The 27,468-nt window shown below is 43.3% G+C and overlaps 1 protein-coding gene across 1 annotated transcript; it reads left to right on the top strand.

Annotated features, from left to right (window-relative positions):
* The first annotated feature begins 11,589 nt into the window (after positions 1–11,589).
* On the top strand, positions 11,590–27,008 carry LOC125431542 (stromelysin-1-like). The gene is made up of 10 exons (XM_048494429.1): positions 11,590–11,749; positions 12,983–13,250; positions 14,738–14,895; positions 14,989–15,117; positions 18,840–19,001; positions 20,713–20,863; positions 23,115–23,248; positions 23,678–23,837; positions 25,436–25,539; positions 26,676–27,008. The coding sequence occupies exons 3-10, from the start codon at positions 14,847–14,849 to the stop codon at positions 26,777–26,779; spliced, it is 993 nt and encodes a 330-aa protein (XP_048350386.1). The 5' UTR covers positions 11,590–11,749; positions 12,983–13,250; positions 14,738–14,846; the 3' UTR covers positions 26,780–27,008.
* Positions 27,009–27,468: the final 460 nt, after the last annotated feature.

Here is a 27,468-nt window from a genome sequence, read left to right as displayed (position 1 = left end):
CTAACTTCCCTGGGCACATCAGGCTGATGTCTCAACCCATTGGACTGATCACCCACCACTAAGATTAATGTCTGTCTCTTGTGCTTCCCAGGAAGGGCAGGAAATCCTTTTTGTCTAGGGAGACTTAGGATCACTCTGCTTAACGCTTGGGTGGGGGGAGGGAGGTCTATTTTTTCCCTACAAGAAGCCCACTTTCCCAATAGACAGTGTTCAGTATCACTGGACAACTCTCTGTCTTACAAAGTTGAACTCTCATTGCCCCACTTTAGCTAGGAGGAAAACTCCCTTGTTATTGTTTGCAGATGAAATAGGCGATCAAGACCCCGTGTTGCCCGGATTTTTGCAATGCCAAGAGTCTGTTCCAGCTAATGTCCCCACACAAAAAGGGAGAAACTTCCCACCATTGGGTAACAGTGTATGCTCCAACTCTGTAATTAATTTTATTTTTTTTTAGTTAAAACAATCAGTCAGAATATAGGTCAGAGTGAACATACAAAACACTAGAAAAATGGAATGGAAAATCTGCTAATTCTTAAACCCCCCCCCCCCCCATATTATATCAATAGAGTACAAATGAGTCACTTAGAACTGTGTACATTTTCAAATTCCTGCAGGGAATTAAAACTGTAGGAAGATCAGATATACAACCACTTAGTTCTCATTAAAAAGTCTGCCAAAAATACTTGTTGGCACTGTAGACAATCAAGATTCTGGTCACGTTTCCATAAGACAACACCCACTATATATATGAGACCTCAAGGCTTTCAGGATTAAAAAAACCTCTTCAATTGGAATCAGAGGGGTATGGTGGGTATGGGAGAGGAAATTTGGTGGTGATGCGCCATTTAATTTTAATGTAATTCGTGCTGCTTATGTTAGCATCTTGTGCAGATCCTGGCTACGTGTTTTGCTTTAGCCTTCTAATCTTTGATCATTATAAGTGAAGGAATTTTCTAATGTTTTGAGCCACCTTGGTATCTCCTTTTATCAAAAGATAGTGTAAAATGACTTCAAACAAGAAAATATAAAATGTCTGGTGCTGTGCTTATGTTTTCCTGTAAATGTTTTGTACTGATCTTCTGTTGGTTTTCCTCCCCTGAGCTTATGTGAGCAGATATGGGGTGATGACTCTTTTATCTTAACCCCAGCTTGAATTCCTCAGTTACCTCACAAATCTCCCGAAGCATGACTACTTGAGTTGCTTTCCTCCTCAGGGGATCTTGTTCAGTTGTAGTTCAAGTTGGGGAATTGGGTAAATGTTTTATACTACGACTATATGTTTTTAATATTTTGGATGGGCCCTGTTCAGTGTGTTTCTTTTGTGTCTCTGTTAGCTTCCTCACAGATCTGTCCACCTGTCTATTTGAGTCAGCCTATTAACTGGGTTGTGACAAAAGGCTTCAAGACTGTAATGTGCAACTTGAAGGGTTTAGTGAATTCAATTCAGAGGAAGAAGAGTTTGGATTTTATACCCCAGGCTCTTTTAAGAAGCCTTCCTCTAGAACAAAATATCCTGAATTATTCCCCCCCCCAACCTGCTTCCAATTTTTGTTGTGTCCTAGAAACAGAACGCCACTCTGGAAGAGCATCAGATTTAGATTATTTGTTTGTTTGTTTGTGTGTTTGTTTATTGTTGTAGATCAATAGGAAAACATAGAAGAGCACCAGAAATTAAGCTGTGAGCTAAGCAGCAAGGAGAGAAACCTACTCAATGCTTAAAGAAAAAGTCTAACTCAATAGCCAATGAACTACTAGAACTTCACAAGCTGTCTGTTGGAGGCCCATGGGTTAGGTAGACAAACAAACAAGCCATATCTATTGTTGAAGGCTTTCATGGCTGGATTCAACTGGTTCTGGTGGGTTTTCCGGGCTGTGTGGCCACGGTCTGGTGGATCTTGTTCCTAACGTTTCACCTGCATCTGTGGCTGGCATCTTCAGAAGTGTATCACAAAGGGAAGTCTGTGTCACAGAGGGACACAGTGTGTAACAGACTTCCCTCTGTGAATCACCTCTGAAGATGCCAGCCACAGATGCAGGCGAAATGTTAGGAACAAGATCCACCAGATCACGGCCACACAGCCCGGAAAACCCACCAGAACCAAGCCATATCTAAGCTGGAACTAGCAGAAGTCAGAGCACTGCATGTGCTCTCAGCTTCTCAAGTGATTCAATGTACTTTTTTGATCATGGACACATGAAGCTGTCTTACACTGAATGAGATCCTTGATTCATCAAAGGATCTGCTTAGAGTGGCAGCGGTTCCCAGGGTTTCAGTAGAGATAAGTACATAACATAAGAACATAAGAAGAGGAGGGGCTGCCCAGTGTTCCAAATCAGATAAATATCCCATTCTGCGCCTCATGCTTCTTACTGCACAATAAGCAGATGGCTATGGCCAAGCAATTTACCCCAGCCAGAAGTATGGTGTGGTTATTGGGTCGAGGGGCATCGAAATGGGATGGTCCCATCCTCGGGCAGCAAATGACAGAACATGTGCATTTGTGCTCTCTGGCATTCTGTTGCCTGCCGTTTTCTTGGAAACAATGCCATGGCCCTCCAGCACATTTGTGCACCCTGGGTGGCCTTTTAGGAACAAAAAAAGCACATCACTCAACCTTATCACTCCAGTGATCAAAAAGAAACTATAGTCATCTCAGGACACGTTTTACACAGCACTTTTTTTTCTAAAAAAAAGCTTCCCAAATATGGCTTGTTGTTCTGTCAAATATGAGTTGCTCAATTTCCTGTCTCATTACACAACACAAACACAGTGCTCAAGTGATGTTGCTGAAAAAACTAAGAGTAATAGAAAAAGGAAGGGTTCCGGTTTCTGGATTCAGGACTTCTTTAGAAGTTTTTGAAGAGGGCTGGAATCAAGTAGCTACTGAAGCCTCTGAACTCTGAGAGAAATCACCCCTAACCCATGGGAAGCAGCCACCAACTCACGGCTTCAGTCTTTCTAAGGCACCTTCTGCACATGCAGAATAATACACTTTCAATTCCCTTTCACAATAGTTTGCAAGTGGATTTTGTTATTCTGCATGGTAAAATCCAGCTGCAAAGTGTATTGCAAGTGGATTGGAAGTGCATTATTTTGCATGTGCGGAAGGGGCCTAAGTTAAGGTGACCAGCCGTCCCGCTTTTGGCGGGACACTCACGCTTTTCCGCAATGTGTCCCGCGTCCCGCAGGGTTTTAAAATTGTCCCGATTAGGCAATGCGCTCCTGCGGCCGCATGCGCCTCCTGCGCTGCCGCACTGCCTTCTGGGGCACTTCCCTGTTTCCCGCCCTGTCACAGAAGGAAGCGCCCCAGAAGGCAGTGCGGCAGCACAGGAGGCGCACGGGGAGCGCCGCAAAAGGCAGTGCGCTCCTGCAGCTGCGTGCGCCTTCTGCGCTGCTGCACTGCCTTCTGGGTGGCTTCCCTGTTTCCTGACTGGGGAGCGCCGCAAAAGGCAGTGTGCTCCAGTGGCCACACGAGTGCGCGCGCATGCGCGCGCGCCCCACGTTACAGGAGTAAAAATCTGGTCACCTTAGCCTAAGTGGCAGGGATAATTTGGCCTCCTTGGGAGGATTTGTGCTCCTATGGCCACAATTTGGTATCATGTCCCCATATACAGTGATCTCCAAATTTGTAAACTATCCATGCTGTTTAGTAAAAGGCAAAAGATGTTTACAATCTGAAGAGAAACCAAGATTATACGAGCTCAGACACTACAAACCATTTTTGTTCTGTGCTTTTCTTCCGTTTCCAGTGAATAGCTCTGCCAGGTGAAAGTTAGGTAATGGCTGCAGGGTAGGAAAATTCCCAGCTGAGGTTATTCTAGAACATGGCAGAGTTCTTTTAAACCTTCTGTCATAAAACCCACACGTCAGTCTGAGGAAGTTTCAGAATAATTTCTTGGCTTGATTCTCTGTGACAAAATACTTCCAAACTATACATCTGATTCATTGAAAGTGTTCAGGGGAAGAGCCAACAAGAAGCCCAAAATGCTCATTAAAACAACTCCTTGCCATCTGATTCAAATTTGGAAATACCCAAAATGATTCAGGTGGTTTTGTTCTATTTAGCTGATCAGCCGAAGAACACAAGAGCAGGTGGGTTGGATCTGACGGATGGTCCTTCCATCCAGCCATCTATTTTACAACATGATCGACCAGATGTCTCCAGAAGAACTATAAGGAAGGCATGGGGTCAAAGCCTCTTCCTGCTGTTGTCCTCTAGCACTGGTATACTGTGGGTTGCTCCCCTCTGAATTTAAGGTTTCAATGGTAGACTTATGGCTACTAGCCATTGCTGGGAGTATCTTCCATGAATTTGTCTAATCATCCTTTAAGCCAATTAAACTAGTGGTTATCACAACATCCCAGGTCAATGAATTCCTGGAGTTAATTACTCTTTGAGTGAAGAAACCCTGGGCCTTTCCCCACTTACCTTAAGCCCTGCGCTACTCTCCTCAAGTAGCGCAGGGTCCCCCGGCACTCCCCACGACAGGGGCGGCGACAACGCAGCCGCCCCAACGCTGCAGCTGCCATGCCCCCTCAACCTGCGTCATTCCTGGCGCTCTTGTAAATGGTGCCTTTTGATGACCCCGCACAGAGTGCAGGGTCGTGGGGACGCCTGGGCATGCGCCAGAAATTACGCGCGCTGAGAGCAGCACGCGACATAGAGAGGGTCGTGGTGAGTGGGGAAACGCCCCCTGTCTTCCACCAGCCATAAATGAGCCACCCATGGACTTCATTGGAAGCTCTCCGTTCTTAATATTTTGGAGGGGGAAGGAAAAGTCATGTCTATCCAGTTTCTGCAAAACATGTAAATTTTTAGTTGTCTTTTCTATAAACTGGAAAACATCACACATCTTAGTTTTTCCTCATAGGAAAAAATCTTCCACCCTTCCCAACACAATATTCCAAATACAACTGTCCCATAGAGCTATACAAGGGCATCATGAAGCAGGATGTTTTGAATTCAATCCCATTCCTTATAATGCCTAGCATAAAACCTGCCCTTTTTATACTGCTGCTACACACTGAGTCAATGTTTTCCATGAGTGGCATGTAGACTGGCCTTATTAGAATGTTATTTGTAATAGTGATGATGCGTAATACTTACCTGCCTGCAATAAATCAGGATATGGACAGCCAAAGGGAACCAGTCTGCTGAAAAGATAATCAACTGTCCACACTACCTCTTCCTTTTCCCCTTTTCTTCATCCTTTCTCCTCTCCCTGAATCTACTACTTGTTCTATGGATTCACCAGTTCTGGGACTGGTTTTAAGTGCCGTCAACCTATAGCAACCTTATGAATCAATGTCCTCCAGAACTTCATCTCATCAACAACCTTGTTCAGATATTGCAAAACGAGGGCTATGATTTCCTTTATAGAGACAATCCATCACATGTTGGGTTTCAAACAGTGCTGGACAGCTATAACCAACCAAAAGATCCGTTCCAAACTGCACCTCTTCATTCTGAACTGGTTTCCTACACGTGCAGGAATATCCGTTCAAAACTGCACCAACTCTGTAAATTCTGGACCAACGTATTCTAATGTAGGCTCCAACTGATATGTCTGCGATTTACACCAGTTATGTTTTCCAAAGTGCTGGCCCAATAAACAACGGAAGGGGTGAGAGGTAGAGTGAAATAAGAGAATTCTTTATTTGGCTGCAGCACCAATTTTCTTTTAGGAAGAAGCAAAATATGCAACCGAACTTCAAGCTTTATACTGTCCACAGAGTCGTCATGTTAACATCATCAGTGAGGTCAGAGAAGACCCTCCTTGTACATATTAATACATGTGAATTCCCCTTCATACAATCCGTAATCCAAAAGATTCACCTAAATGCATCCCCTGGAAGGAGATTTTACATTGAAAGATGGCACCCCAAACCCGAAATGCTGACCTGGTTATTCCAGAGTCTGGGGGATGTTTTGGCATAACAATATATGGTTCTCATCCTTCAATTGCTGATCAAAGCGCATTGGCATTATCATAACTTTGTAGGAATACATTAGGCGACAGGATGTCTATCAGTTATTTATGGTAGCCTTGAGTGTGAATCTTTGCGCCCACTTTTTCTATGTCTCTAGCATCAGTTTGTAACAGTGTTTGTTATATTAGCAGGCTTTCTTTAAACTCTTTATAGCGGTGGCCCAGTGTACCGTCAACTGCATAAAAACCCAGAGTACCTATTTGTCAAGGGAAACACTTTAAAACTAGTCATTCTTCTTGAAGGCATCCCAACTAAAGTCTATTATATTTCCTAATTTCTATTGAAAGAAGAGAATAGAGAAAAATCTCCCCCCCCCCCCTAAATGAGAAACAACTCCTCAGTTTTTCCTTTTGTGAGGAGATGTCTGCAACATATCCAAAGGTGCACTTTAAGGGAACCGTTCCAAGTTACCAAACAAATCTACACTTTACAGTCTTTAAAGCAACATTTTATGAATGGCTGGCACATCGTTAACTGTAGATAAAGCAACGAAGTTAATATTTTCTACCCATCGGCATTTCAGCAAGCAGATCTGAAAAGTTCAAATTTACATTCATAGCGAAAACTGAGATGTTTACAGAACAAAAACTAAACTGTTTATTCCTAGAAAAGTTGAGATTCACATTCACACAACCAGTATAACTGACAGCCTGTGAGGCTCTAAGGTTTCAATTTCACAGAGTTATTTCCTAGCCTTGAAATTTCAACTGGAACTGCCAGAGATTGAACCTTTTAATGAGCTGTGGTCTCCAACTTTACTATGATTACTCCACAAATCTGCATAATAGACAGAATTATACAAACTCAGAGATTAGTGCTGATGCTGAGACGTGTGTGTGTGTGTGTCTAAAATGCCATCAAGTCAAAGTTGGCTTATGGCCACTCCACCAAGGGGCTTTTCAAGGCATTTCTGTTTATCAAATAGAAATGGTTTGCCATTTCCTTCCTCTGCAAAGTCCTCCTTAGTGGTCTTCCTTCCATCTACTGACTCTTCTTATTTTCTGAGATTTGACAAGATTGGGCTATGCCATGCCACTTTCCCTCCCACTAAGCCGTTTACAAGTCTAAATTTCACCAATGGAGATCTCCAAAAGAAGAACTGGAGAGGTCTAGGACGGTAAACAGGCAGAAACGAGAAAAGTGGTTGGGCAGAAAGGGTTCCAAAGACAGAAGGATGTTACCACACCAAATGTTTCAAGTATGTTCAGAGCAGTCTTTGCCCCACCTCCACTCCCAATTGGCCCTTGTTCCAAGAGTATACCACCTGGCTCTGTGGCTGAGTTCCTCAATCTGAGGGGAAATCCTTACAAGCAGGTCTGGTGAAATTTCCAGTATTCCTTTGCTTAGTTTGTTTCCTCTTTAAACATTGCATGTTTTTAGCAAACTTGTTTTGATTAGAAAACAGTCATCAATCGCTTAAGAAAACTTTGCTTTATTTGAGAGGATAAAGAGCTTATATACGTTTTTTCAGTGGGATTTGCTGGTCGAATTACAAATTATGAGCAAACTGGGAGTTTCCAAATTCACGGTCTTCCTTTAAGCTAAGTTTGACACTAATGCGTAAATGATTTTCTCCAATCAGGACCTGCAACCAGTAGTAACAGTGCTTACTAAGACGACTTACAGTTACCAACCTCAAGGTGCGGCCTAAAGTTCTTCTGGAAGTACAGTGGATCTCCAGACTATAGAGATCAGTCCCAATGATGGAAATGGCAGATTCAAACACAAGTCTTACAGTGACAACATATACCTACTGAACTCCCTCTCTTTTCAAACTCTCCCTCTTGTGTGTTTGTGCTATGAACTGGATTGTCTGACTTATGATGACTATGAATTAATGACCTCCAAACATCCCTTCATTAACTGCCTTGCTCAAGTCTTGCAAAATGTAGTCCATGGATTCCTTTATTGGATCATCTCACGTTGGATCGTCCTTTTATTCTGCTGCCTTCAACTTTTCCTAGTGTTATTGTCTTTTCCATGGTTTTTCCTAGTGTTATTGTCTTCTCATAATGTGACTCCAGTAACCTCAGTTTAGACCTTTCAGCTTGTAGAGTTCAGACTTGATTTAATCTAGAACCTGCCTATTTGTCTTGTTGGCGGTTCATGGTATCCATAAAACTCTCCTTCAACACATTTCAAATGAACCCTCTTTCTTCCTATCTGCTGTCTTCACTGTCCGTCTTTCACATTTGCACTGGGAATGGGAATGCTACGACATAAATCATCCTGATCTTGGTTGACCGAGTCACACCCTTATACTTGAGGATCTTCTCTGGCTTCTTCATGGCTGCCCTTTGCAGTCTCAATCTCTTTCTGATTTCTGATTTCAATGACTTTATTTCATTGAGTGAACTGTTATAAGCACAATTTTGGATCCTGCTGAGCTTCCAAGATCTGATGAGATCAGGCTAGCCTGGCGCCATCCAGGTCTGGGTGAAGGGCATATAGCAGTTTTCTGGGCATCAGTGGCTAAACTTACTCTTTGTGTGTAGCCTTACTGGTCCTAGCCTTCAGGTGAAATTGTTTCAGCATCCAGCATTTCCTTAATGCTATCTTACAAATACAGCACAAACGCTGTCCACTTCCTCCTCTTTCTTCTCATTTCAACAACTCCATTGCTGTTATAACCTCTAGGGTCCTTTTTGTTCTTGTATTCACTGCAGTTGTGCTATTCGTCTTTATTTACCCCCAAATTCTATTTTGTTGCAAGATCTGTTTGACTTAAAGGGGAAGTGTCAATGTCAAATCATACGATTTCCCCCTTCCCCTTAACTACCACCTCTTCCTTCTCACTTCCTTGAAATCTCTCAATCCTACAGCCAGGTGCCAGGAAATGAATACAACACAATAAAGGAATAGTAATTCTCCCTAATTTGTTACCTTAACAAATGAAATGGTTGAAGCTTATTGGGTTCATTTTTCCAGTTTTGAAAAAGACGCACACCCGACAACTTATTTTCCAAGCTGCTTCACATCCATCCCTCAGTGTCCCTGTTTTCTCTCCTCCCACCTGTTCTTGTATTTTGTGTATGAGGGGAAAACCAGAAGTCAGCCACAAAATATAGAGTGAAGAATCTAATTTTTGGAAGCAAAAGAATGGACAAAGGAACCCAGCGTGGTGTAGTGGTTAAGAGCAGCAGACTCTATTCTGGAGAACTGGGTTTAATTCCGTGCTTCCTCAAATGTGCATTGGATTGAAGTCTGGAAAACAAAGCTTGATTTGCCACTCCTACACATGAAGCCTGATGGATGACCTTGGGCCAGTTACAGTTCTTTCAGAACTCTCTCAACCCCACCCACCTCACACAGAGTCTGTTGGTGGGGGAGGGGAGGCATTTGTAAGCCACTCTAAGACTACTTAAAGGTAGGTAGTCCCCTGTGCAAGCACTGGGTTATTGCTCATGGAGTGACATCACATTACGAGGTTTCATAGACAGACTTTGTTTATGTGGTAATTTGCCACAACCTTGATCATAAGGGAGATACGTAGCTTTGCATATGGGTGGACCTGGCACCATAAACAGTTCCAAATGCTGCCTTAACACAGCTTGTCCAGTACAGTAAAGATCAGCTAGTCATGGTGGGAATCTCCTCGAGTGAAGTTGTGAGGCACACACAACTTTTCTAATGTCTGTGTGCTCTGAGATTGTGATACATCAGCGCTGTCTAGAATTTATATATTGACATGTGGTATTGAAGCTGTATGTTGTACCTATTATTGATTTCTGTCTATTGCACTGTACTTTATAAAAATCTGTCCAGTCCATGATATGGTGCTCGTCTTCTTAGCAGCCAGGAGTACAATGTTTTGCCCTTCTCTTTGGTTTCACACTCTGCTCTACCAGGTTTTTGTGTCAAGACATGGAAATGTCATTCACTACAAATAAATGCCAATCACGACAACTTTGCTGGTCCTGAAATTCAGTAATAAATGCCAGAATATTTCCAAAATTCCTGTTGGTTTCTTAATATAATTATCAAAAAATGGCAGCATTCACCATCTCTCTCTTTTTTTTAAAAAAAAAGTCCTATAACAGAAATGTCCTCAGAATTTGTCCTATACCAAGAGACTTCCATATTAACAGTAAAGGTTTATTCTTGCATAATAGTGCTTTCTGCATATCATTAATGTTAAATGCTTTATTCATCTCTGAAAAAAAAACAAATATAACATGGTTCTAAGGACTTGGGCAGCCCAATCCAGAGCCCTGGGTGGGCAGGGATGGTGCTGCTGCCATGCCACTGTGCTGCTTCCAGAGGGCTTTTCAGTGGGGCAGGGAGGCAACCCCCCCTGCCCACCGCTGGAAAGGCTTCCATTGGGCTACATAGACTTATGCTACCCAAAATGGTGGCATAAGTCTGAGGCATAGTCTGCGGCATACCTAAGGTGACCAGATGGTCACCTTTGTAAACCGGGACGGGCGGGTAGGTGGGTGGCCGCGCGTGCGCATGCACATGCAGCCGCAGGAGCGCACAGCCTTCTGGGGCGCTCCCGTTTCCCGCCCTGTGACAGGGCGGGAAACGGGAGCACCCCAGAAGGCAGTCAGCAGCTCTTGACTCTTTGCCGATGAGCTGCCGCTACTGCCTTGCACCCAGAAGGCAGTCGCGGCAGCCTTCCAAAAATCGGGACACTTGAAAAAACCCGCGGGACAAATTGTTTTAAGGTGGGACTGTCCCGCCAAAAGCGCGACGTCTGGTCAGCCTAGGCAAACCTGAAGGCAATGCCAAAGTAGAAGCTGACTAATGTCAGCTCCACCCTTAACCATGCTTTTAAAATGCCTCCACTATGTTGGTAGGGATAGCAGCAGTGCAGGAGTACTGATGCAGCACTCAGCACCACGTCCAGATGTTTTGGAGGGCCGTAGTGGCCACCCACCAGTATATTTGCCCTTCCACAGCAGCAAGTGCCCTGGGAGGGCAAATCTACTGGGGCAGCACTATTCTGCCTCTTGGAGTCACTTCAGCCCCCAGTCTAGATTGGGCCGTTATGTTTACAAACTAATAGATTACAAACAGTAGCAGTAATAATATAGTAATCTTTCGTTTTATAACATGTTAGAATATAATGTGTGTGTGTAAAGTGCCGTCACGTTGCTTCCAATTTATTGGCGACCCTATGAATCAATGTCTTTCAAAACATCCTACTGTTAACAACCTTACGCAGGTCTTGCCAACTGAGGGCTATGCCTTCCTTTATAACTCTGTCCATCTCACTGGAATAAAAACATTTCTAATAACCCAAACCCAAGGGATGTCCTAAGTTGTGGTGGAAAAGATTGCTATACATGAAAACTATTTTTAAAAAGCCCTGCTAAAGAAAAGTGTTTGAGGTAACAGTTAAAATGGTGTTGTTTTCTTGTTCCTACCTGTCTGGTCACTCCATATCCTAGAAATATGAAAGATATAAATGACAGATTGGGAAGATAATCATTCCAGGAACTTCATTAGGGATTGCCAAATCAGGGATAACCCATTCCATGATTATTTTCTGTGCCTGGCAAGTCAGAGGATGTTAAGATGCTATGAGTCATAATTCTGTGACTTTTATAACACAGACCTGGAGTATATATGCCAGAACCTGTGTGGCACATGAACACAACAACTAGCAGAGAGTTTGGAGGCTGCTACCTAATAGAGAAGGCAAACATGAAACATTTCTTACTCATGATTGGCCTCTGTGGAGTGCTTTCATGGGCTTTGCCTGTCCTCCCACAAACCGAAGAAGTCTCAGAAGAGGATGTGCAGCTTGCCAAGGTAAGGTGCTTTAGAGGATATATTACATAGAGAAGAAACAGACTGATTAGGAATCACTGGGATGTTGTGGGTTTTCTGGGTTGCAGGGCCATGTTCCAGTAGCATTTTCTCCTGACATTTCACCTGCATTTGTGGCTGACATCTTCAGAGGATCGATGCAAGCCACAGACGCAGGCAAAATGTCAAGAGCAAATACTACTGGCTGTAACCATGCTGTAGAAAACCAACATTCCAGTGATTCTGGCCATGAAAGCCTTCAACCATACATTGATTAGGAATAGTTAGACAACCTTTAAATGGACTGTGTTAACTGACCCCAGCATGATCCTGTGTAAAGACAGAAAAGGGGATTTAAGCTCACACTTTGCTGCAAAGTTGGTAGACTTTGTGCAGATAAGTTACACATGAAACTGCCTGATACAGAACCTGACTGGCGGTCGATCAAGATCAGTATTGCCTATTCTGACCGGCAGTAGCTTTCCAGGGTCTCAAACAGAAGACTTACACATTACTTACTACTAATCTTTTTAACTGGAGATGTTGGGAACTGAACATGGGGCCTTCTGCATGCCAACAAACTAGGTGGAATAATTGTATATATTGTCGAAGGCTTTCATGGCTGGATTCAACTGGTTCTGGTGGGTTTCGGGCTAGAAAAGCCGTGGTCTGGTGAACCTATGTTCCTGAGCGCTATTGCCTGCATCTGTGGCTGGCATCTTCAAGAGATGTTTAGATCTTCCGGAGATGCCAGCCATAAACTAGGTGCAATAACGACCGTAGAACAAAGGTCTAAACAGACTACAGCCCGAAAAAAAACCCACCAGAACTAATTGTATATAGTTTAGACAGTATTCATTAGAGCTATTTGTATCTTGTCTGGCTTACAACCACAGAAACAAGGTTTTTAAAAAATTATAAATAACCAAGTCAAAATCAGAGAACAGAGTCAGGACCACCCATAATCTGGGTCAATTTTAACACAATTCAAACTTGCCATCTTTAACTTAAAGGCAACAGTAATGGTGTCTTTGCCTAGCAATGAAAGTCTCGCTAGGATGATGCCAAATGGATGTGCTGGCAGAAGCTGATCTACAAATGTTCTCAAATGCATAAATTTTCACATAGAAGTTATATTCACAACAAAGGTAGAAAAATGACAAAAAGGGTTTTTAAAAAAAATTGCATGTAAAATAATGTTTTAAAGCAATCAACTGTCTCTGTTCTTCCCATTAGAAATACCTCAACAGCTATTACCCAGAACCAGAAGTAAGTCCTGTCATTCGGAGCCAAGCAGGTAGAATTGAGGTGAATATAGAAAATAACGACAAATGCAGGAATTCTTTAGACTTGAAAGTGAGGCAAACGAGCTAGGATTCAAAACACCTTAGATGCAATGAGGGCCCCCCCCCTTAGATGTGCAAGGGTCTCCTGATATCCCGAAGGTTGTTCAAAATCCTTTCCACTGTCACCAAGGCTGGGGAAAGAAAGACTTAACATATAGGTAAGAATTCAATGTGCTTTTTTGGGGCTTCAGATGTTACAAAGATTATTGCAGCACTTCTGACTTCTTTTAGAAGCTGAACAATATGGTATGCTATAGATCCATGGTGGCGAACCTTTGACTCTCCAGATGTTATGGACTACAATTCCCATCAGCCCCTGCCAGCATTGCCAATTGGCCATGCTGGCCAGGGCTGATGGGATTATAGTCCCTTACATCTGAGAGATGCCATAAGAGTTACGGTACCACTGCTATAGATCCAAGATGAAGCAAAGTACGGCTGTGGCCTGGAAGATTGAGATGTGCCCTTTGAGGGGGAACCAAAGGTTGTGGAGGCGGAAGTGATGTCACTCTCCATAGTTTCCTCATGCTAGCTCCAGACAGAGGAGGAAACTGGACAGCCAGACTTTACTTCCTTTGTCTTTGTGTCATTGCCTAACCTGTGGATGCCAGCATCATTTTTTCCAGTTAAAAATGCCTCAAGGGCCTGTGGCATGGCTGGATCAGGGGATCTTGTCCTGCTCCCCTCCTCCACGTGCACCTTCTGAAAGGATGTGGGTAGGGGGACAAGACTGCCTGGCCCTTCAGTACCACAGCCCCAATCAGGCATTCATGGCATTTTTAAATTGCCAGGTTCTTCCCTAAAATGCTGTTGGCACCCACGGGTCTAACCCATGGATCCTGTAATACCTAGCTTGGACCTTACTGCACCCAGAGCACTGTCAGCTGAAATCAGAAGCAACCCCCCCTCCAAAAAAAAATCAGCGAGAGGAAATGATGCCAGGGGCCATAAGAGACAAAGAAGATAAAGGAAGTATAGTCAGGCTTCAGTGCAATAACTTGAACAGAGGGCTTTCCTACTTGCCGCTAAAGCGTTGCAGGCCAGAATAATTCTAATTAGTGTGTAAGAGAAAGTGTTTTTTTAAAGAGTTTCCAGTAAGCATAGTTTGAGATGTTAGTGTGGACATGCATACTTGAATGAAAAAGTACGCCATCACTTTTAACCAATGACATAGTTATATACCTAGTATGACCATATATGAAATAAAAAGAACTATAAACTAGAGCAGAAACGTCACTGCATTGAAGAATGCATCCAAGAGATGTGTTGCTCTGTGTTCTTCCTTTTGCCAGCAAAATAAAAGTGTCTTTAAAAAAACACCTAAGCTCATCTCCTGGGTCTCTGTGGCTCATTCCACACATGCAGAATTATGCACTTTCAAGCTGCTTTCAGTGCTCTTTGAAGCTGTGCGGAATAGCAAAATCCACTTGCAAACAGTTGTGAAAGTGGTTTGAAAGCGCGCGGTATTTTGTGTGTGTGTGCGGAAGGGGCCTGTATATGGCGCTGAAGGGGCTTCCCGGACCAGTTTCCTGGCTAACACAGGAAAGAAAAACGCTTTTTTGTTTTAGACTCTGGTAGTACCAATACAATCAACGATGTTTTAAGATCCTATATCCATGTCCTTTTACTGCTGTTCATTTTGAAGTTTCTTCAGAATTACACGCTTCAGACATGCCTGGAGTGCTTCGATGTAAGAAGAGGCCATCAGGAGAGCTTGGAAATTGTGGAGTGGCGTGACCCCCTTGACCTTCACCATGGCTTCAGGGGACTCTGCTGATATATTAATCGCGTTTGGTGCTGGAGGTAAGTAAATCAGGAAAAAAATCAACGTCAAGTTTACTTGAATTCTTGAATGGGAGTAGTTACAGATTGTTTTTTCCCCTTTGGTTTTTCAAGTACACAGCCCCAATCCTTTTGACCCTCCCTTTGATGGGCCTGGCAAAGACCTGGGTCATGCCTTTTCGCCAGCTCATGGTGGAAATGTTCATTTTGATGAAGATGAAGACTGGACCAAGGATGCACAAGGTACTTTCAAGTCTTTTGCAATTTCTAGACTTCTAGCACATTTTACGATACGCCGTAGGTGTATTGCTGTTAGCGGTAAACTACTGCATAAACATTAAGCTAAATACCATCTAGGCACTTTCAGGGTGTAAAATGCCTATTATTAGTTCAGGATGCATCCTTTTTTAGCACTTTGATGGGAGAAAAAAAGTTTTGATTGAGTGCAACGTACAACCCGAGAATCGAATAAGATGCGATGCACTCTAGACTGCCTGGATATATTGTGTTTAATGCTAAATGTACCCCTAAACATAGGCCCCTTCCGCACATGCAAAATAATGCACTTTCAATCCACTTTCAATGCACTTTGCAGCTGGATTTTACATTGCAGAATAGCAACATCCATCTGGTACGCAACTATTGTGAAAGTGGATTGAAAGTGCATTATTCCGCATGTGCGGAAGGGGCCATAATAAACTATAATTCTACTTAGTGTAAACACCAATAGTGCAACATAAAATATAAAATAATACCCCCATAAATACACATAATCTAAAACAAACATGAATCAATAAGCATTCAGATATATGAATCGGCATGTAACATAGTATAGGGAATGCTCAGAAGTACAGACGTCCGACAGTATTTCTTAGTTCACACAGGAACGTGTCAGTTCAACTTAGGCTGATTCCCTTCTTCAGATAACAAATTTGTAGCTTCCAGCAGTTTGTGACAAAGTTCTGTGGAAAGTAAGCAAGCAAGAATGACCAGTTGTTTCAAGTTGACGAACAACCTTCTAAGGATGAACAAGGCGAAAGGGAAGCGGAAACCCTTATAACCAGGGAAAACCTGAGGCTTGGGTAATCCTCCATCCCTTTAATAATGCTGTACGTGCATCAATATGCTCCAGAATGCCTCGTGCATAAAGGTGCGTTTTCACAGTCTTCATCTATGTTAGCCTCTTTTATAAAGTTTATCAAACATAGCCATAACAGCTTTTGGAAGAGCTACAAACCCCATCTAAGACGTGGCTATGTTTGAAGAGACGGAGGATTACCCAAGCCTCAGGTTTTCCCTTGTTATAAGGGTTTCCGCTTCCCTTTCGCCTTGTTCATCCTTAGAAGGTTGTTTGTCAACTTGAAACAACTGGTCATTCTTGCTTGCTTACTTTCCACAGAACTTTGTCACAAACTGCTGGAAGCTACAAATTTGTTATCTGAAGAAGGGAATCAGCCTAAGTTGAACTGACATGTTCATATGTGAACTAAGAAATACTGTCAGATGTCTGTACTTCTGAGCATTCCCTATAGCAGTGATGGTGAACCTTTTTGAGACCAAGTGCCCAAATTGCAACTCCAAACCCACTTATTTATCGCAAAGTCCCAAAATGGCAATTTAACCTGAATAACCCCCTCGAGCAGTGGCCAGCCTGCTGTAGCCTCCAGCAAGTCCCACATGTGCTGCTCTGTGCCTCTCTAGCATCTCGCCTCTGCCCCCTCCCCCCGGGCAGCAGCCACCTGGAGCACAGGCACCAGGCTCGCCAGCCAAGTCCTCCCTGCTCACTGAGGTGCACACATATCAAATCCAGCGGCCCAGGCCAGCCTAAATGTGCGGGGGGGCAATTCCCCTCCCACATGATGAACTCTGTACGCACGTGCCCACAGAGAGGGCTCTGAGTGCCACCTCTGGCACCTGTGCCATAGGTTCGCCACCACTGCCCTATAGACTGTTACATGCCAATTCATAGATCTGAATGCTTATTGATTCTTTTTTTATTGCATGTATTTATGTGGGCATTATTGTATATTTCATGTTGCACTATTGATGTTTACACTGAGTAGAATTATAGTTTATTACATTTAGGAGTACACGTAGCATTAAACACAACATATCCAGGCAGTCTAGAGTGCATCATATCTCATTTGATTCTCAAAAAAAACTCCAAACCCTTTCAATTTTACTTTTCAGGCCCAATTTATGTATTGAACCTGATAGACCAATTTATGTATTGAACCTGATGCAGGATATTTAGTGTCATTGAAGTCAACACAAGGAATGCAGGCATTGCTCAATAAAATTAGTAATGTTTATTCTGAAAGTGTTCCCAGCCTAAACTGCCTTCACTCAAAGTTTCTAAAGACAAAAGCAGTGTCCTCTTTCCACATTAAGAGTAAGCAGAGACTCAGAAGAGAGCCAGTGTGGTATATTGGTATAGGAGTGGCAGACTCTAATATAGAGAACCATGTTTGATTCTCCACTACACTTATCTATACAAAAACAGCATGGCGGTAAAAAATACTCAAAGATGAGAGAGAAAAAGTACTATACAGAGGCACAGTACTTAGACTTTGACCAACCAAATGTGGGGTGCAAAGATGCATATTAAATATTACAGTGTCAAAGTGAATATAAATTGATATAAGACAAACAGAACAACAAAGATGTGTACATAAAAACTAAATGCTATTCTGAAGCAAGTGTTTCCTGCCTTTTGTGGATCTTATATTTGCACCCCACTTTTGGTTGGTCTTTGTCTAAGTATTGTGCCTCTGTGTAGTAGGCTTTTTTCTTCTTCTCTTTGAGTATTGATTCTCCACTACTGCTCATGGAGCCTGCTGGGCGACCTTGGGCCATTCACGGTTCTCTCAGAACTCTTTCATCCTGCACAGAGGCCGACAAGGGCAAAACACCCTCAAGTCTCTTGCCTTGAAAGTGCTCTGGGGTCACATTAAGTCAGCTGTGACTTGACAGCCCTTTCCATCACCAGGGTCTCAGGGACAGTTCATTTTCCCATCGTGGTGTGGAGACTGCCACCACAAAACTGAATGGGATGAGCAATAACTATACTGTATGTTCTTGAATTAGCTGTAACTTGTTATATAACCACTTCACAACTTCTGGTGCTGTGCAACATTTGGTTCACTAGTAAGCCATGCCTGTCAAGAATCATGCAACGTAACTATTCATATCCAATCTCGCGAAAAAAGTTTCTTCAGTTCTTCATGAGACTCTTTACAACAGGAAAAAATACTCTGCATTTTCATCATCAGAGCTTACATATCTTGTCTTTCTTAATTTAAGGCGCATACCTTGGAGAGGCAAAATGGAATACTCTTTCACAACCTTGTGGAAAGCATGTCTAAGGCCTTTTCTGCACGGTAGGAAATTGCGCTGACGAGGAGTTCTGCGGCGTGGAAACGAGCTTTCTCTTGCGTAATGCAAGCGTGCGAGCAGGCGGGAGAACGACGAGCGGCGAAGCTGACTCCGCGCGAGACGCCTCCTGCGCTCCCGCCCACTCACGGTGTGCACCTCCTCGTTGCCTGGGAGGCGTCGCAGCCCATGCGCTACTGCCCTCCGACCCCTGGAGGTTGGAGGACAGTATTAGGCGGGGAGCTCTGACGCCAGAAGCGGTGTTGCCTATGGTCAGGCGAGCAGACTGGCGTCTTCCGGTGATTCGCACCCAGCGCCCGCGGGAAGGCGCTCCTCTAACAACAACCTTTAAAGGGTTGTTGTTTAGGCGACTTGACGCCGCAGGAGGAAGAGAAGAGTCGAGTCGCTGCTGCTGCATTGCAGCAGCGGCCTGTCGAGAAACGGCGACCTGAAACCTTTTTGGCGCCCCCAGGCAGTCATAAATGGGCCGTGCGGAAGCGGCCTAAGATTGTGAAGTTGACTAATGTGCAATTTTCAATGTTACACAGCCAAAGGAATTCCACTTGCAATCTTGCTTCTCCTGATCTTTTTAGGAATCAACCTTTTCCATGTGGCTGCTCATGAGTTTGGCCATGCACTGGGGCTCGCCCATTCCACTATTCAGGATGCTCTGATGTTTCCAAAATACATACATTCAGACCCTGCAAAGGTCAGGCTTCACCAGGATGACATTGAGGGCATTCAGTCCCTTTACGGTAAGTGTCCCACCTCAAAGTGTGGATGGATTCCGTATAAGAGCATTGCATTTTTTTCTGGCATGGAGTTACACCAGCTAAAAGAATGGGGTAACCCATTGGGCTGCATAGGAGAGTTTCAGGGCAACCCTGATATTTCTTTTTTCCCCCTTGCTTGCTGCACTGCGCCGCAAACCTCTTTGGAGGCTGTGCAGTTGCACTATGTCCAATTGCTCTCCCATCCCCGCCTGGATTGGGCTGCCTATTTCAAGGAGGTGGGAATACTGTAAATGATAGTGCAGCCACTTCTCCACCTGAACTCCATCTGAACTCTTCGGCACTTAAGATTTTTGCACACAGAAGATGGAAGCCTTGTTGTTTATAGGCCTACCAACTGAAATCTAATTTTAAGGATTGCATCTCATCAGTCTAACATGTTTTAGTTTAGGGATGCCCCCTCTGGAAATATACCTTAAGAATCGTAAGCTCCAGGCCTGTGATCAACCTCTGTCTCCTACAAAAAATTCTGTCTTGTTGCACAGAGAAGAATCAAGGTTGCAAATCTTTTGGAAACAGACCCAGTATACGCAGCAGGACTTAACAAATACCTGTAGGATTTGCTTCTCTTCCTTCCCATTAGTAGTACCAACCTTGGTCAAGGGGCATTTAAGTCCCCCTAGAGAGATTTATTAATTGCATATGATTTAACTAACAAAACAGTGTGTCAGAGCATCACATAATGTGACATTGCAGTTGCTTCACTTAAAGTAATATTGAGTTACAATATATCTTAGTGTGCATCCTGTATATTTTATACCACTTCTTTAACTTACGCTTGATGCTATACACATTCAGATAGACTGACAATTGAATCCCAGATCTGAAATATTTTGATGATCTTAAGTGTTGTTTGTGCAATTATTAAAGAAGAAGAGCTTAGGGCCACTTTATTGCACAACAGAGGAGAAAGCAACTCCTGGTTTAGATTGTTGAATGTGAGCTTTTAGAAAAGTTATCTCATTGATCGCTGAGAAAGGCCATAAGGGCCGAAACACACATGGTTCCGTTAGTCATTGGACATATTCATCAATTGTAATGACGCTTGTGTTGACCTATGATATTTATGCAAAATATATGTTGGAACCTGGTTTCCAGAGCCTATGTTTTTAATTAGCCATTGCGTGCAGATGCGGACATTCGCTCTATTGACCGCTAAAACAGTTTTTGGTTGGATTAGAAATTTGGCCGCAGCCCGTTTATTGATAAACACATAGGAAGCTGAGTGAGCATAAGGTGCACATCCAGGCTGCCAGGCAGAAACCGCTGAACCTGGCATACAGGCAGCAGCCATACTGAGCCCGGCCCTTCGGGCAGCCACCATGTTGATCCTGGCTCCGTCCCCCATTGGGATTGGGACAGAAAGTTACTAGGTACTACTTGAGCACATACCCATTTAGTGAAGCCCCTTCCTGCCAGGGTAGCGATGACACCCATGTTTTTACCTATGAGATTTATGCAAAATATATGTTGGAATCTGGTTTCCAGAACCTATGTTTTTAATTAGCAATTGTTATTCTGTATAATGTGTACACTAATTAAATATATTTTTGATAATGTATTGTTGTTAGCTGGACCCTTATAGAAATATTGATATTCCTTTAAGAAGCTCTCCAAGCTGCATCTTGTCAAATGCCGATTGTTCTGTAGCCTTTGTGTTTGCCTCTTTTTCAAGGACCCTCTGAAGAAGCTGATGGCGGTGATCAGCAAGCAGGATCTGGAGCACCAGCAAACGTGCCAGAGCAGGCAACAGACTTGTGCAGCTCTCACCTATCTTTTGATGCTGCCACCAGTCTCCGAGGAGAAACTTTGTTCTTTAAAGACAGGTAAACAAGTACCAAATATCTTAAGACACTGTAGTCTGTCTCAGAAAAAGATGTTACTCCAAAGCCATGGAGGCTACTGTTTTAGTTGGGATATTCAAACACCTGCCAATTCAGCACACTTCCTTTTCACCACAGGCAATCCATTAGTCGACAACTTGTTGGAATGTTCCCAATTGTTTGTGCCTGTTTGTAGGATCAGGCGACTTGCAGCCCCCAGAAGCCAATTTCCTGTTGATTATGAGTCACTTGGTAATCAGCTTCTAATCACCAGCTGGGAAATTTTGCTCTGCATCCAACAAAGTATTTGAGACAGGTATCAGGAGTGATCTGCTGGAAGTCGGGGTCTTGTGATTCCCATCCTGAAAACTTTGCTGCAACCCTGATTTACTGAGATGCAACAATTGGGGGTGGAGTAATCAGATTTCCCTTCTCTTCTCCCCACCCCACCCCATCTGATAGATGCTACAGTTTTGCAAATAAGAATAAGTCTAGGCTGCAGATTCTTTCAAGAAGTAAATCCTTTACTTGATTTTCAGACATACAGAATAGATAGCTAACAAGTATAATGTAGACCTCTCTCCTGTTGTGCAGAAGATCCAGTGAGCACCAAAAGGAAGGAACAAACAAAGCAGAAACTAGAACAAATTTCTAGGCCCCAATTAATTACTGGGCAATATCAACCACCTTCTATTTATTAAATAACTTTGCAACTGAACCAACCTTCTAATTTCCTATCCACGTCTTCTGCAGTGTGTGATCCTTTGGTAGTACTATCCCAGTGTCAGCTTGGGCTGCAGAGAACAAGAGGAGATTGCAGGGGTAGTCTTAGAAAAATGGGTACTGGCCCCAGGCCCCATGCCGAGAAGGAACCCAACCACCCATGGTCCCAATCCCACATAGGAAGAGGGAAAGGAAAAATAACAGCAGAGTAAACTCTTGGCACCACTCATGCTCATTCAGTCTGGGGATTGGGTGGCAAGTCTGCAGCAGTGGTTCCTGCCCATACTGTATAGTGGTTCCTGCCCACACTAACCCTTCTGGGAACCCATTCAGGACTTTTGTCAGGAACCCAGAATCACTAGTACTAGCCTGGAAGATTGCTGCCACTATCCATAGCCCAAGCCCTCAATTTGGTGTGGGGAGCAAGAAACAAATTATGTCTCTTGCTCCCTCCCATGCTGCCAACTTGGGCTAAAGAGAAAAGAAGAGAAACAATCTCTTTCAGCTCTCCCTTTTGCTTCAGAGAGAATCAAAAGCATTGCTTCTGATTTCTAGCTTCACTGTGTGGCTATTTATCTGAGTAGGGGTTAGTCAGAACCAAACTCTCAGTTGATCCCCCCCCATCAGCTGTGAGTCAGCTGCTGACCAGCAGGAAGCTGCAAACCTGTTCAGCAGTTGTCCAAGTTGGTTGCTGCAATCTGAACATATTCCTGATCACCTTACAGACTTGTGGGCATTAAACCGGGTGTGTTCAACTCCCAAACAGGTTTGCTAGGGTTGCCAACCTCCATGTGGCACCTGGAAATCTCCTGCTATTACAGCTGAGCAGCCAATATTGGTTCGTCTGGAGAAAATGGCCACTTTGGAGGGTGGATTCTGTGGCATGAAGTCCCTTCCCTCCACACATCCATTCCTCCCCAAACCCCATTCCTCCCCAGACTACACCCCAAAATCTCCGGGTATTTCTTAACCCAGAAATGGCAATCCTAAAATGTATTGCAAAATTTGCAAGACCCTAATCTTGAGCAGAGGACTGCTATCAATGGGATATGAGGTAAAAAGGGTCACCTAAATCATTCTCTTCTAGTCATTCCCATGCCGGAAATGGTATCCTCCTCAGCTTTATTTTCACTTTCGAAGATTTTGGAACTTTCAAAAGCTAAGCAGGCCTTTCTGTCACTTCTCTCCTGCTCCAGATTGCATCCTCCATGGTGTTTTTCCCCCTTTTAAAAATTAATAGTGGGAGGGGGCAAAGAACCTCACTGAGTATCTCACAGTATGTTAAATGAATTGTCTACCTCATCTGTTTCTTATCATCTTTGGGTGGTGAGCAGGAAGGTTATCATTCATAATTAGTTGCTTTTATTGGTCAACTGTATCATGTGATCTTTTGAGTAGATTTCTAAACCAGCTGACACAATGAATTTGCAGAACATCAAGACATTGTATTTTAAACATTTCATGTGAACACTTTCTTAGCTAGAATTTTGATATAGTTTGAAGTAAAGTTCCTTGGGTTTTCCCCCCTCAGCTTCATGTGGCGGAAGAACCCTGCACAAGGCTACTTTCAAAAAGACCAGATTTCTGCATTCTGGCCAGCTTTGACTGGAGGAATCGATGCTGCGTATGAAGCTGAAAATAAAGACACATTATTCCTTTTCAAAGGTAATTATTTTGAGACCCCTAAGTATTGTTTTAACCTGAAGGCACTGAAATTTCTGAAGCTGGAGAGTGTGTCAGCAGGGAATGAAATTTCTGCTGTGGGATTTAATATGTTGAGCCAGATCCGGGGTAAAAATTACACAGTATTACCCAACAAAGTCCAGCTGTTCAGCTTCTGGAAAATAATGGGATCATGACCCCCAAAGTCTTTGTCACCGTTGGCAATTTCATAAGTCAGTGGTGGAAAAGAAATGTGAGAAGACTTTCTAAATATTTCAATATGAATTGCAGCCAGAATAAAATAGGGAAAGGATGGGGTGGATCGGGAGGGGGTGTTACCTGAAGTGGTGGGAAGTATTTCATGGATTTGAAATACATAAATGTCAGTGGTTCTAACTATGATTCTTTCAACCTTTCCTCCTTAAAAAATAGGAGAGAATTACTGGGCTAGCAAAGCAAATATTATACAGCCAGTTTTCCCAAAGAGCATCCACTCACTGGGCTTTCCCCAAAGTGTTAAGAAGATTGATGCGGCTGTTTATGACAAGAACACCAAGAAAACATTATTCTTTGCAGGTGACAACTACTGGAGGTAAGCAAAAACTCTTTGCCTGACACTGGACAACTCGGGAAGCCTTTTTAATAGTTTGCAACTAGGTGTGTCAAGTGCCTTCAAGTCACGTCCTAGCCATGGCCAACCTATAAATCAATGTCTTCCGGAACGTCCTATCATTAGCAGCCTTTCTCAGATCTTGCAAACTGTCTTCCTTGATTGTGCTAGTCTATTTCAGTGATGGCGAACCTATGGCACTGGTGCCAGAGGTGGCACTCAGAGCTCTCTCTGTGGGCACGCACACACAGAGTTCGTCATGTGGGGGGTGGAAAATCACACACACCCCATACACACACACATCTAGGCTGGCCTTGGCCACTGAGCATGAGGTGCGCGCACCGCTGTGAGCAGGGAGGACTTGGCTGGCGGGCCTGGTGCCTGTGCTCTGGGTGGCTGCTGCCTGAGGGGGGCGGGGTGCAGAGGAGGCAGAGATGCTAGAGAGGCACAGAGCAGTGCGCACGGGACTTGCTGGAGGCTCGAGCAGGCTGGCCCCTGCTCGAGCTGGTGGGGCGGAGGAAGAAGGAGCCAACTGGTTTTTTCTAAACTAAAACCTCAGCATTCAGGTTAAATTGCCGGGTTGGCACTTTGCAATAAATAAGTGGGGTTTGGGTTGCAGTTTGGGCACTCGGTCTCAAAAAGGTTCACCATCACTGGTCTATTTCATGGTTTCCTGCAGCCTTCCCTTTCATTTTTCCTGTTGTCTTTCCAGTGATTCTTGTCTTCTTATAATGTGGTGAACATATGAGAGCCTCAGTTTAGCCATTTTGCTATTAAAGTAGAGAAAATTGTTTCACTCGGTAGGTTAAAGCTTTTTTTACTAGTTCCACACCAGGTCTACTGGGTGATTCGGTTGGAGTGAACTCCACTGAACTCAGCAGAACTTACCTGAGACTAAACAGTACTGGGTGAGCCTGACACCTTTACACATCGGAAGCCACCAAAGTTCAAAGAACTGGATAAACTTACAAAAGAAGAGGCCATGTGTGCCATATGAGAAAGCACAATAATCATCACTCAATAATCAATTGGCCCACCCTTGTCCCCTGTAAGTGTTTACTCCTATGGAGAGCTGATAAAGCACAGTACAGACGACTTGGATATTTGCACTGAAGCCAGAGGCATAGCAAGGGGGGAAAGCACCTGCTGTACTGGTGTGTCCTCCACCCTCCGCCCTGGAACATGCTTGCCACACCCCGGCCACACCCCTGGAATGCCCTCACCACACCCCCGCAGGGGAGCGCGCCCGGTGCCCCCGCCCTTTTGGAGCTATGCCTCTGACTGAAGTCAATTTTGCATAAATCCTGTTCCTTATTTTCTGGGGTGAGTTTAGAATTATTTGAACTTCTATTTTTGCTATCTGCCTTGGGTCACAGACAAAGGAGTGTTTACAAACAATTAAAACAAGCAAGCAAAGAAGTACTCTGGTTTGGCATAAATTCTTTCCTCCCCTTTACTCGAAATTTTACAGTTTTGTAGTGGTTCCTGCTATGTGTAAAAAGGTTGGGGCAATGCTGACACCTACAGTTAGCCTGCCATTATCTCCGCTCCAACCCTTTCCAACCCATTTCTTTCATTAGATACGATGAAACCAGGAATTCTATGGACAGGAGATATCCCCGAAAGATAGCATTTGACTTCCCTGAGGTTGGATCCAGAGTGGATGCTGCCTTTCAACATAATGGTGAGTGGAAGATCAGCATTTTTAAAAGATGTTTGGTAACGACAGATATGTCTGGCTTCATCCATATAGTGAGGGTTCTCTCTTGCCCTGTCATCCATACTGACATCAGAGTACCCACAGGGGTGTGTTATACACATTTTCCTCCATCAACTAACATTTCCCTTGCATTTTTCGACACTGAAAAGCATTTGAGGCCCTTCTGTACATTAGTTATTTCTATTGTGCTATTGCTCGATAATTCTTTATGATCGACTAGTTCATATAAATTCCCAGGTTCCATTATTTAAAAAGTATCTAACCTTTTTTGTTGAACAGGTATGTGAAAAAACCACCCCCTTATATTTCTGCAATGAAAAAAGTTAGACACTTCCTTTTTTTTTTGAACAAAAAAATTCAGCTAGGAATTCATAGGTTTTAGTGGATTGTGGTGTGGATCAGTTTTAAAGGTACCCTCCAGGGAAAATGGCAGCTGTGTTATTCTGGCTGATGGGAAATGGCACCAGTACACAAAAGATCACTGAAAATAAATACCTTCCTGTCCATGTTTGGATTGTGTTCTTTCTGCAAACACTGTACTGAACTAGGTTTAATAATAAATGTACCAAAGATAAGAAAAACCTAAAAAGTAGATGGTTCGAGGACAACATTGTGTGGATGCTCTGAAAAAAACACAACAGTGAGAAGATGAGATGTTGGAGAACATCCATGTGAAGTATGTGACTCAGTCACCTATGGGGATATAGGCTTCTGCCTTTCTACCATGCTGTGCTCCTGTTGACTGGGCAACTGGGCTGCAAATTTAAGGTGCATTGGAATTACCATCTGCCAGCACCATAAATAATGGGGAGGTTACTGGTGTGATTAATTTTTATGTATGTGCATGCGTGTGTGTTTGCGTATTGTAGATTTCTTTCCTAAGCCATTACATCACTGCAATTTCCATTCATTTCAATGGGTGTGTACCAGTGTATTGCTCTGAGAAGACTGGCCAGTTACTTACTAGACATTCCTTTTTTGAAATATTCAATCTTGTAATGTAAGAATGATAGGAGAGCAGAAGAAGACTGCATAACAGGATTTGAAAGATAGCCCATCCATTAGATTCACCATCTTGATACTTCTCATTATTCTTTTAGGGCATTTCTATTTATTCAGAGGCTCCAAACAATATGAGATTGACAGCAAAGGGAGAAGATTTATTGGCATAAAGAAAAGCAACTTCTGGTTTGGCTGCCAGTGACCAGGGAGGACAATGCAGAAGCAGAGAATGAAAGAATTCTTGCATCAAGCCTTACTGCTTATTGGCGTCATTCACTTTCAGTCCATGTTTTTTGGTCTTCCATCGAACTACTGTTAATGCACTTTAAGACAAGCAAAAACGAAATGTCTATTTGTAATATTCAGTACAAAAATATTATTTATTTGTCACACTGTGTGTTGCTGATTAATAAAGTAACTTATGTTTCTTATTTAATGGTCGTTGGCTGATTTGTTTTTGTGCAAACAAAATCATGGCACCATGGAATTGATTCAGAGAAGGAATTACTAGTCCACACTTTGTTGAAAAGGCACTTCCCCTCATCAGCACCCTGAGCGAACTAAGCCAGTGACTCTCAATTTTGGTGTTTCCTCTAGCATTGTTTCTAGGGGACGTCTCACATCAGATCTCAGTCCAGATAATATGTGTTGCAAACAGCAGGGAATAGAGAAGGGTGGCTGTCCTTGGTAATCAGATTCTAGAAAAACTGCTTTGAATTAACTATAGAGTGTAGTTCAATCTAAAAAATGCAATAAGACATGACACAATCAATAGGTCAATCAAGCAGACAGTGAAATGAGGCAGGTCTGGACTCAAAGCCCCTCAGTTCTGTGGCATATGACCCATAAAACCATAAACAAAAAAAGCAAAAGAAGCCAACAGCTTACCAC

The sequence above is a fragment of the Sphaerodactylus townsendi genome, linkage group LG04 (assembly GCF_021028975.2).
Source record: "Sphaerodactylus townsendi isolate TG3544 linkage group LG04, MPM_Stown_v2.3, whole genome shotgun sequence".
NCBI lineage: Eukaryota > Metazoa > Chordata > Lepidosauria > Squamata > Sphaerodactylidae > Sphaerodactylus > Sphaerodactylus townsendi.
This window is presented reverse-complemented; position numbering and strand designations above follow the sequence as displayed.

What these genes read in the sequence shown, in the direction of transcription:
- LOC125431542 (XM_048494429.1), top strand. Translation starts at nt 14,847, where the DNA reads ATGGCTTCAGGGGACTCTGCTGATATATTAATCGCGTTTGGTGCTGGA. An exon ending in AATCGCGTTTGGTGCTGGAG is followed by an intron (nt 14,896 to 14,988) that starts GTAAGTAAATCA and finishes TGGTTTTTCAAG; the next exon opens with TACACAGCCCCAATCCTTTT. An exon ending in ACTTTGTTCTTTAAAGACAG is followed by an intron (nt 20,864 to 23,114) that starts GTAAACAAGTAC and finishes TTCCCCCCTCAG; the next exon opens with CTTCATGTGGCGGAAGAACC.